At 40.6% G+C, this 12284-nt stretch overlaps 1 protein-coding gene across 1 annotated transcript in view; it reads right to left on the minus strand.

Moving 5' to 3' along the window:
* The window catches only part of LOC107691182 (CD276 antigen homolog), a 30363-nt gene that overhangs the window by 14334 nt on the left and 3745 nt on the right, over positions 1-12284 (minus strand). Inside the window, exon 2 of the mRNA XM_016489679.1 lies at positions 2669-2812. Coding sequence (XP_016345165.1) covers positions 2669-2700 — 32 coding nt within the window. The 5' untranslated portion in view covers positions 2701-2812. The remainder of the gene's footprint in view (positions 1-2668; positions 2813-12284) is intronic.

A 12284-nucleotide genomic window follows, 5' to 3' on the forward strand; every position in this document is an offset into this window, starting at 1 on the left:
GTAACCTCGGTTCCCTGAGATACGGGAATGAGTACTGCATCTTGCTAAAAGACGCTATGGGAAAAAGCCTTTTTTCCCCCTGAACTGAAGCCTTTTTTCAATCACACAGTGTAACTGCACGGCCATTGGTTCGTGCAGTGTATTAAAAACGAACCAATGGCTCGGCAGCGGAGCTGCATGAGCCTATAGGGAGGAAGCCTACCAGAATGAGCGGGGCCATATGGCTATATAAGTGGGCGCTTTGCCATAGGATCCTCAGGTTACTTCGACTGAAGCGACGACTGAGTCGTGCAGCTACATAGCACGGCTAGCAATGCAGTACTCGTTCCCGTATCTCAGGGAACCGAGGTTACGTTAGTAACCGAGTACGTTCCCTATCGATACTTCACTCGCACTGCCTCTTGCTAAAAGATGCTATGGGACCCCAGTACAATTACACCATGCTATGGTAGAGAAACGACTGCATACTATAACCTCTTTAAGCATCTAATGCCAATAGGGAAGTATAACAATATTCTCCAAGGCTAAAATGGGCTAAACTCACAGAGGTCATGCCTGAAGAGCATGAGCGTGTCATGGTCAAGGACTGTCTGTCAGAACTGTTTTGCATAACGCAAGTGTGTGCCCACTTAAGCAGAAAGGACCCTGGCCTGCAAGGCCGGGATGTCCAGGTTATAAAATCTAGCAAATGTGGACGGCAAGGCCCAGCCGGCCGCCGCACAGATTTCTGTAATGGACACAGCGCTAGACCATGCCCAAGACGAGGCGACGCCTCTCGTGGAATTGGTTTCAAGACGACCTTGGAGTCTTTGGGCCTGAATTCCTGATAGGCAGGGCTAAAGGAAAGCACCTGCAGGTCTCCTATTTGCTTTATCGATGCTAGTGCTAGACGCAGAGCAGTCTTTAGTGACAGTGACCGAAGGTCAGTAGACTGTAGAGGCTCGTAGTGGGCAGATCCCATGTAGGGACAGTGAGGGGGCGAGGCGGATTCAGCCTCCTGGCCCCCCTCAAAAAGCGGACAACCAAGTTGTTCCTGCCCACCGATTGGCCCGCTAAGTGTGAGAGGCTGCTATGGCTGCTACATAGACTTTGAGCGTGGAAGGGGAACGGCCCTTATCCAACAGCTCTTGCAGGAAGGACAATATCAGAGATATGTCTCAGGAAGTTGGGTCTGCGCCACGGGCTGTACACCAGGCGGAGAAGACAGACAATTTAAGGGCATAGAGTCATCTCGTAGATGGCGCTCTAGCCTGAAAGATTGTATTTAGTATGCTCTCGGGGAGGTCCACAAGCTCCCATCAAGAGGTCAATGGTGCAGAGCCCACAGCTCTGGCTGGGGGTGCTATATCGTTCTGTTTGCCTGAGAGAGGAGGTCCCGTCTCAGGGGAATGGGCCACGGGTCTGCTGAGAGCAGCCGAGACAGCTCGTTGTTGGCTGGGGGACAGCGCGCTCTTGGCAAAATTGACCCTGAGTCTCAGGATTCCCTGCACGAGCCACACTCACAGTGCAACATTTGCAACAAAGTCACTAGAAATTTGCTCTTTAGAAATTTGCTATTTAGAACTCACCGGATAGCAGCAGGGGACAAGCTGAGAGCTGCGCGGACGCTGAAAGTGGCTCGGGCTGGAAGCGCAGAGCGAGAACAGCAGAGTGGCGCAGGTCTCTGAATCAGCTTCTGTCTGCAGCGAGGCGTGTCAATGGCGAGCGGCTTCCAGTCTCGTAGAACAGCAAAGAGATGATCGTCGTCGCTGAAGGAGAATTAATCTGAGAATCCTGTGGCAAAGCGCCCGCTTATATAGCCAGATGGGCCCCACCCATTCTGGCGGGCTTCCTCGCAATAAGCTCGTGCAGCTCCGCTGCCGAGCCATTGGTTCGTTTTTAATACACTGCACGAACCAATGGCCATGCAGTTACATTGCATGATTGAAAAAAAAGGCTTCAGTTCAGGAGAAAAAAGGCTTTTCCCATAGCATCTTTTAGCAAGATGCAGTACGAGTGAAGTATCGATAGGGAACTGAAACTTCTGTTTGTACAAAGTCCTTTTGAAATTATGGGAATTCACTCATGGAATTTTGCAAGCAATGGTGAATATGAAAGTAAACTTAATAATAAGTAGCATTCACAATCCATGTTTTGTAACACCAATTGCTTTGCAATCCATGTTTTGTAATACCATCAGTTTTGTCCAGTAATTGCCAACCTGGTTGGTAAATGCCTACACAGATTTCATGAAATATGGCAACACAAACCTCAAATGTCACGAAGTTTGGTCATATGAAGTGCAAGAAAAAACTAGATTTGATGTTATTTGATGTTTTAGGTTTGTGTTGATTTGATGTAGTATGTTAATGAGTATGCTGATCAATATTAAGGCTTAAACTTCAATCTGTTATTCATACAAAGGATGGAATCATGTTGCTTCAGAACTATACAAGTTGATTTCATGCTAATTTTAGTGTGCTTTTTAGAGACCCTTCCTTATTAAGACTTCTTAATAAGGATTTAATAATATTTAATAATATATGATACAACTTGATATTATAGAGTAAATATATTTAGTCTCAAATTGAATTGAACTTGAAACTGACATTTATATTTACATACATTTGTAAAAATATGCTTTGTAAAATGTACATTAGCTGGCCTATGTAGAAACATCAAACCTTACCTTCTGAGATTTCCAGTTTCACATAAGTCCATGCTGACAACAGTGAATTACTGTTTTTAACACCAGATGTACACGTTCAACTTCCAAAACCAGATGACGTGGTCCATTTAGAAGCAATCATCTTTAGTTTTATTAAAGTAAATGCTGGAATAATAAAAACAAATTCATTACACATTCTTAAGCTTTTTGTATTAAATCAAGTTTACTCACCACAAACAAGCCAAGTATGTACAGTAAAATTTTTTGTCATTAATATTGATCTCATCATGCACAGCCATTATGTTGGGGACAGCAAACAGCTTCTGATCCAGTTAGTTTTTCTAATTAAAAGCATCAAGTATTACAAATATAACACTGCATTTAGCCAATGCAAGCAACATAATGAACAAATACATTACACAATTATATTATGTTTTGTAAGCTCACAGTACATACATATACATGCATATCCTGTGTTAGCTAAAATTTAATGCACAAATAAATGCACAACTGTCTGCATTTGTTGTCTGCATCCTATATAGTACCCACTTTTATTTTGAAAAACGTTTCACACATTCAATTTTACTTTCCCCAGCAACACAACATGAAATATAAATGCCTTGCTTGTGCTGAAGATAAAATTCACTCTTCTGACTTTTACAAGACAGGGGTTCTCTGTCAGGGTTATCATACAATTTAGATAAATGTATAGAGTGGTCAGCGGGGTAGAGTTGAAATACACTGTATCAATTGTAAACAATGAAGAATCCTATTGTATCAGATGCTGTCAATGCATTTTAAGACATTTTAACATTTGAAATTAGCTGGTTAGGCTACTTTACAGCATTAAAGACGAGTGTTTATGTTTCAACTGTAGCTACTATGGTACTGACATGGGTACAATTTAAACAAATTTACTTCTTGTCTTTAAAAACTAATTGTGAAAAAATTGACTCCTTAAAGGCATTTTATAAAAAATAGCCCACATTTTTACATCACTAGTTTTTTTGTGTGGCAGCCTAATATAAAGCAAAAAGTGTTGAAAGTGTAGGATTGGTCTACCTTTCATTATCTAAATCATTTAAAATATATACAGTATATACAATATATTAAGTTAAACCATATTTAGCCTATTACAAGGATGCACATTGCTCAACTTAGTATTTAAAAATCGCCATTTTGAACAAAAGAGATGTCACGTTTCGCACAGATCCAAGACTTTTCAGGGGCTGAAGGGCATCGTCTATTTAAACAGGAGCGCCCCGAAGATGATGTGATGTCTTTAAGTTAATTAGAATTGATAATATTAACCTGTGAAAAATGCTGCCCTGGTTTTCTTTAGGTCGTCTTGATCGATCAAACGAAATAATTTGCATGTGTAGGCTACTATATCATTTGCTTCATAAAACCAAGGGCATGCACAATGAGGCCTAGCCGGCACATGACCGACCTTCAACGTTGAAATATGGTTGAAATAAGGTCAGTTGTTGTTTTAACGTTGAAACAACGTTGAAAAATGTTTAATGCCAAATGGTTGGAAAAGGTTAACAAAAACACTTGTAAATCAACGGTAATTTTTTTTTTTTTTACAAGATCTGTATGTTGAATCAACTTAATGTCTTCAACAGCATAAAAAATAAATTTCTGCCTTTTAAATGATTAATATTAAATTATTTAAGATCCTTATTTTAATAGCATTTTACAATATTTTGATCATGAAACCTATTCTAAAATCTAAAGGTATATGTTAAATATTATCATCATTAACAACAATAAAACTAAATAAATTTCGCTGCGTTACCGCACTGAAACAATTCCTATTGGTTGTTTCAACAGCATACAAAATAAATTTCTGCCTTTTAAATTAATATTATTAAATTATTTAACATCATTATTATTATTTTACTAGCATTTTACAGTATATTGATCATGAAACATTCTAAAATCTAAAGGTATGTGTTAAAATATTATCATCATTAACAACAATAAAACTAAATACATTTTGCTGCGTTACCACGCTGAAACAATTCCTATTGGTTGTTTTACCTTACTGCTTTGATCATGATTGGTTAATCTGGCTGTCATCCAGGAAACTGGCCAGTGAAACTGGTCGCGCCTTTCTCAGTTTGAAAATATGACCGTTATTATCGTCTTTCTGAGTGAGGCAGCTCAGCTGACTGAGCTACTGCTCATTTAAACTGCTCAGTCTGTCCCGAATTATTTTATATTTGCCTTTTTATACTTTGAGCGAATTTGAGTCGTGACATGTCAACTGAGAACAAAAACTGGAATGTGAACACAGGAAGGGTCAGATGTGATCAGCGAGGTTCTGCAAACATACGGGCAAAATGAGGTAAGAAAATCGCTATCTATATTACCTTTCAAAAATAGTAAAGTATAACGTTACCAGAGTTTACAAATGGGTAAAGGGCATGTAACCTGCAGAAGATAAATACCAGTGTGTGTGTGTATTTTTGTATTGCTTTATCACAGATGCTAAAGTTAGATGCTCATCTGATGTTGTTATGTTGCTGGTAAGTTATGTGTTAATGTCTTTCTTTTAGAGATTTTTCACATTTTCCTGATGTGAATGCCATGCATTAGGTGTTATTTTTTTAATCGTATAATAGTCTAAAAGATAATATACTCTGTTTGTGTTTTCTGAATATAATATAATCGCAAATGTCGATACAATTTAAATGAATTAAGATTGTTTAAAAAGCAGTGGTTCTCAAAGTGTGGTACGAGTAGCACTAGTGGTCAGAGCTGAAGATCTTTGCCGGGTTCGGGCTTAATTTATATAATTTTACACAGGCTCGGGCCGGGCTTGGGCTTGCGTGGTAAATGAGCGGTCATGTGATGCGTTTCGATTAGCACGAGAAAGATGCGAAAATGGATGATGAGGAGGTGAAACGGAGGCTTGCCTCTGGCGATTACGTTTTGGTCGAGGTGTGGAAAAGTTTTGACCATGTGCATAATGAGAATAATGAGCCAGTGGGTTATGTGAAATGCAAAAAATGCGACATTCTGTTAAAGTACGACAGCAAAACGTCGCTGATAAGGCATGTTGATCGAAGCTGTTCAACACCTGCCAATGCCCAGGATCAACCTACAATCAAATCGTTTGTTACAGCATCAAAACCCATCCCTGCAGAGGTGAAACAAACGATGACGGAGAAGTGTGTCAGCTTTTGCTGTAAAGACATTAGGCCTTTTAATATCGTAAATGGCGAGGGGTTTGAAGAGCTGGCGCAAGAACAAATTAATGTCGGGGCTGTGTATGGGAGGGTTCCCGTAAACTCTGTTATTCCCCGCCATGTGACAATTGCGAAGAGGTGCACTGACGTGGCAGAAGAAAAGAGGGAAGCTTTAGTACAGAAACTTAAGACTTTGTTGAAGGATGGCACAGTCGCAATGACCACAGACACGTGGACAGAGGATTATCGGAAAATTAGTTATTTGACAATCACATGCCATTTCATAAGTGAGGATATGGAACTGGTGAATAGCACCCTGACAACTACAATGTTCCCTTTGGAAGAGGCAAAGACGGGAGATACTGAAACTACTGGTGACAAAGTTTGGCCTTGACGCTTCCTCTCTCAGCAAAATTGTATGGGTGACCGATGAGGGGGCAAACATTAAATTAGCTCTGCGGCCATACCAGAGATTGGACTGCATTGACCATGTTATTAATACGGTACTGCGCCATGGACTCGACATTGCCGAGTTATCCAAAGCCGACGGTGCTCCGGACATAGGAGATACCATTTCTGCTGCTAAATCATTAGTCAGGTACGTTAAACAGTCGGGGTTGGCTGCGCAACTGTCAACAACATTGCTGCAAATGGGAGACACTCGGTTCAGTACGGTGTACCTCACACTGACTTCTATACAGGCCATTTATCATGAGCTCCATGAAAAGCTGGAGGCACTAGGGGAGAGCGCACGCATTGAAAAAATAACACCGGACACACTGGGCTTTTTGATAGACTTTCTGAAGCCGTTCTATGAAGCACAGCGGGAACTTGAGGGAGACAAGTATCCAACACTTAATCGTGTGTGTCTCTGGTGTGAGAAACTGAAACGCCACTGTCAGTCCTAATGTCTTTACAGCAAGCTGTCGTGCGTAAACGGCACGAAGACTGGCTCGTGCGTAAAGTGAAAATACAGGACCTCCACAAGATCGCAACATTCCTCTGGCCAAAATTTAACCAGCTGAGAATGTTGTCACACTCAGCAATGCCGTAAATGCTCATGCCCGCACTCTTCTGCAAGCCATGGCTGCCGGTGCACTAGATGTGGAGATTTCGAGACCCAGAGCTCTCCAGAGTCAAACCCGTAAAAAATGTACAGCAAGCTGACTGGGAAGATGACGAGGTCACTCGCTACATTGAAACGGCTGTCATGGAAAATGAAATGGATGTTCTTGGCTGGTGGAAGATCAACAAACCATCCTACCCAAAACTTGCAAAATTAGCCAGATCAGCACTATGCATACCGGCCAGAAGCAGCAGCAGTGAAAGGGTGTTCAGTGCTGCTGGACACACCATCAGTGAGCGCAGGACCGCGCTGAAGCCATCTACAGTGGATTCAATAATTTTCCTCCACAAAAACATGTAGCCTTATCTTGGTGAGTAAAGGTTTTTCAAATTATAACTAAATATTAATTGAGTCTTAAATGCATAATGTAGACAGCGTATATAGGCTAATGTTGGCATTATTCTTTTATTAAATTTCAGCTGCTATTCACCGTCACGTTGAGTCCGGATTGTGGAGAAGTGGCGAAGCAAATCCCACGGAGCCTTTATCTTAATTTCGTTATTGCCAAATACCCATCTTAATTTAGAATTTATCTTAATTTAATTTGTTAAGAAAGACTCATTTTTATTGGCGTGTTGGCTTATTTATAGGCTAAGTGTATGCCTAGGCCTATTTAGAGTGCTGAGATGTTACGATGTTACAGAGGACTTATTTTATTTCTTTGTTCCAACTTCCAAGTGGCCTATAGCCTACGTTAGTCATGAATAAATGATGTTAAAACATGTATAAATGACTCATTCTTGACAAAAGGCAAAAGAGCTGTGTGCGTGCGCACATTTGAATAATGTCGGGCTGTAAACGGGTTCGGGCTTTTAAAAAGCTGTCAATCAAAATGTACTTGTCGGGCCTAACTTTTAAGGCCCGATTTCAGCTCTACTAGTGGTACTCAGGCTCCCTCTAGTGGTAAGCAGAGGAATCACTAAATTAAATATAAATTAATGTTAATACATTGTAATTTAATCTTTGAGTAAAGTTTTTTTTTACATTTAAGTACAGTACAGTTTTTATTTAACTTTTGTTACAACACATTTGAATTTAATCAATATTTAAGTTTTTTTTTTATTTACCTGTTTGTAAGCACAGTGCAGTGTTAATGTTCAAACTGTGTATTTACAATGTTAAAGTGGCTGACAACAATAAATATTCTTATTAGGAATAAAACTGCCTTATTTTTGAACTGTGCAGAGCTGCAGCTGAATAGTTAGGCCTACTACGCTGCTGAAATTTAATGTTGGTCATTATGGTGGTACTTAGAGAGACAAATATTTTCTGAAGTGGTACTTGGTATAAAAAGTTTGAGAACCACTGGTTTAAAGAAATGGTATAAAACGAAATCCTGCTTTTTAAGAACTTTTCAATAAATATTTTTTTCTTTCCCCTTGTAGAGTCATCAAGGACCCAGCTTATTATTGGCAAATTGGTAAGGAATTGTTCATCTGCTACATTGCCCCGTCACTTCTGGTAGAGATTCATTGACCTTTTGTCATAGTTTTTTTATTTTACTTTACTAGCGTGAGGCTGCCTCTGCTAGCATCTGCTACAAGACTTGGAGGCCCGGCTGCATACGACACTGCGGCCGGAAGAGCCGCGGTGAAAGGCTGAGCTGAAGCGGGAAGCGAGTGAGGCTTTGCTGCGGTGAGATCTGGGGCGTGCGGCCCAGGCTCGTTGAAGGCCTGCGGCTGAGACCCAGCGCTCTGCTGGAGTGGATTTAGGAGTGAGGTTGCTTGATTGCTGGGAGACGAATAACTTAGATCGTACAGATCTGCTTTGTTTACCCATCGTGAGGACGACGTGCGTCGGAATTAATCAGCGTTTGCCTCGGACTTAAATACGGTCCACTTTCCTCTTGGAGGAATTGTATGCACAGCCGAAAGATAAGAGGATGCCAGGGAAAAATTTGGAAGTGACGCCGGCGGAGGCGAGGTTATGCCTCGCTGTCGTGATGAGCGTGTGGCTGGTCGAGCAGAGAGCAGCGGCCGCGATGAAGCCTGGAGCTCGGCGGCGGTGTCTGGCGGAGAAGGAGCAATCCTGGGGCCGGCAGATTGGCCGGAGGACCGAAAAAATCCCCAGTATAGGTCTCGTCGTTTGGATTAGTGATGTGTCATTCGCGAACGAGCTGGTTTCTTCTTCTTCTTCTCTCGAGTTTTTTGGCGGATTGGCAAACCAACGTTAAAGGTGCATGTCCGCCACCTACTGATCTGGAGTGTGAAACGTACACGGTTGAGCTATGAAATATCATATTTAATGACACATCCGATAAATGTTTAATCATCTCATATCAAATATCATCTTTCCCAGGAGAAGTGTTTAATCCCCACCAATGCTCTTTTCATCTCATATAATGTGTAATCTGAATCTAGTGTGCCTCCATCTGGATTCTTTTTTACAAATATCTGAGCATTATCCATCACACACTGTTCCCTGTACTTCCTCATATCCTCTGATATATTCGCATTGCTATGAACCTTAACAAATGTCTCCACTAATATTTCAGCTTTATCACTATCAGTTACTGCAATATTGTTGTTGTCAACTAACACCGGAATGCTAGTATTCCTCTGAATTCCTCCCATTTTCCTGATCATACCCCACAGTTCATTAATTTCAATTTCTACCCCAATTTTATTACAAAACTCTCTCCAATAATTTTTCTTTGCTCTTCTAATTTCTCTCCTCACCATTGCCTGAGCTCTTTTATAATTAATAAAATCAGTGAACACTAGCGATTTTCTTGCTTTCCTAAGGGCTTTATTTCTGTTACAAACTAATTCACTACATTTTTCATTCCACCATGGGACCGCTTTTCTTCTGTTTTTAGATTTGTTTTTGCCAATTACCTCCTCTGTCTACCATCATTTAAACATACTAACCCATTACTGTCATACTGTAACTCATTACTGCTTCCCCATAAAGTGCTATCTGCATTAAAATCTCCACACCAAATTATTTTATGATTTCCTGACCCAATAACCTTTTCTAAATCTTTACTTAATCTACGACAAGGATTATAATAATTTATTATTCTGATATTTTGTTTCTCTGCATATACATCTATAACCACCACTTCATGTTCTTCCATACCTTGTTAAAAAGATTTAAAATAATTTTTAAGGATCTATCTAATAAATGTTGAATCATTACATAACATATATCATCTCTTCCATAACATATATCATCTCTTAACTCCCTCTAGAGCAGGGGGTGCCCAAACTATGAAATCTGTGTCCTGCAGAGTTTAGCTCCAACTTGCCTCAACACACCTGCCTTCAAGTTTCTAGTATGCCTAGTAAGAGCTTGATTAGCTGGTTCAGGTGTGTTTAATTGGGGTTGACAATTTACCACTTCAGCCATAAATGAAACAAATTCCATTTTCCCGATCACCAAGCTATCCTCTTTTATCTTTGTCTGAGCCACAGTATTCCCAGTCCATTATTGTATTTTTATCTCTCTCTGTATCTGCTCGCTTTGTTTTGCTTTTTGGGTTGCTTCGGCATAGGTCAACCCCTCAGTTATTCTCACATTTTGAATGTTCACAGCATGTTTGTGAGCAATGCATCCCCCAAATCCAGCACTATGCTCACCTCCACAGTTGCAGCATTTTGCCTTCGCTCCTTCGCCACATTTACCATATACATGATCACCCCCACATCTCGCACAACGTTGTCTTCCTCTACAAACTGCACTAACATGTCCATACTTCTGGCACTTGAAGCATCTAAGTGGAGGAGGTACGTATGGTCTTACTGGGTAACTTACATAGCCTATTTTTACCCTCTCTGGCATTCTTTCTTCATCAAACTGAAGCATAACCGATAGACTGTCCATCCTTTCTTTGTTTCTCACATATTGAAGCCGTTTTGCTCCAATTACCCCCCTTCAACGCAACTTTTAATTTTATCAGCATGTACATCAGTAGGAATTCCAGTTATTACGCCTCTAACCCAAGGCTTCGTCTTCATCAATGTGCATGATACCGGGTATCCAAGCATCGAATTTATACTTAGTGCCTTATTTTGTTGTTTTTCGTCCTTACACATGATAATCAAGTTTCCATCTCTCAGAGTCTTTGCACTATTTATTTCTCCTAACGCTTTGTTCAGAGATTTGGTCAGTTTAATCGGGTTTATCGTCATACCAGGTTCTGCAAATTTCATCATTACTTTGTATTCCTCTATATTTTTCCTACTCACATGATCCTCCTTTCCACTATCCGTAATTTTTCCTACTCACGTGATCCTCCTTTCCACTATCCGTAAATTATCCATGACTATTGTTTTTCTTTATTTTCCGATTTACTACTTTCCACCATTCACTCCCTCCTGCACTCCCGCTACACGATTCGTCTTCCATTTCCTACGGTGGCCGAGAAGTGCCGTCATTTCCTGCCATCAGTGCTCCAGTCACAGTCCAGTGTTAACGACTCCCATGCAACTTTTTGATTATTTCCTTCATTTTTATTGAAAATAAATGCCTTTACGATGTAATACGAGATTTGAAAAGGGAGGAAAAAAAAGTTCGGCAAAAGGCAGAATTGAACCCGGGTCGATCACGTCAACAAGCCTAAGACACGCACTTATCCATCTGCACCACTGGAACTGATGTTTTACAGCCACTTTTAACTAAATGTAAATAGACACCCCGTATTTTTTATTCCAGAGTAAGGGCAAGTCAAACAGGTCATATGGGATTGAAACCAACAAGAGGATGAGTAAATTATGACAATTGAGTGAATTTTCCCTTTAATGATGATCATATGCCTTAGAAATGTGAAACAGACATTACTATGACACATTTTTAATGCTGTTGAAATCACAAAGATGATTAATGTGACCAATTTAGTATCAGTGGTCACAACAAACAATAATCTAATTCTTTAAACAGTATAATGCCCCGATGAAACCCAAAAGCACAACAACAGTAATGACTGACAGCAATCAAGATCACAAATGGTAGGGTGTATACTGCTACACGTGCCGGTGTAGTGCCGAAATTTGCACCCTGCCAGATTATGCACCCCCTAATATTGGTAGGTTTAGGAGTTGGTGTGAGGGAGGGGTTAGGATTAGGCAACCAGGTAGCGACTTCAACGAGGGGGAGCATAATCTGGCAGGGGTGCAGAATTCGGCACAACACGGACGAGCCGGCCGATTCTTTGTAGCGAACGAGAAGAGCCGACTCCCATCGGGGAGAGCCGAATCTTCAACCTCTTCAACCAATTTTAGGCCAATTTAGCAACTGTGAATGGTTTGTGTGTTGGTAAGCAATTTTTTATTTAGTGTTTTCATAAAAGCCTTATTTTTATGCATTTTTTGTT

The sequence above is a fragment of the Sinocyclocheilus anshuiensis genome, unplaced genomic scaffold (assembly GCF_001515605.1).
Source record: "Sinocyclocheilus anshuiensis isolate Anshui unplaced genomic scaffold, SAMN03320099.WGS_v1.1 scaffold338, whole genome shotgun sequence".
In the NCBI taxonomy this organism is placed as follows: domain Eukaryota; kingdom Metazoa; phylum Chordata; class Actinopteri; order Cypriniformes; family Cyprinidae; genus Sinocyclocheilus; species Sinocyclocheilus anshuiensis.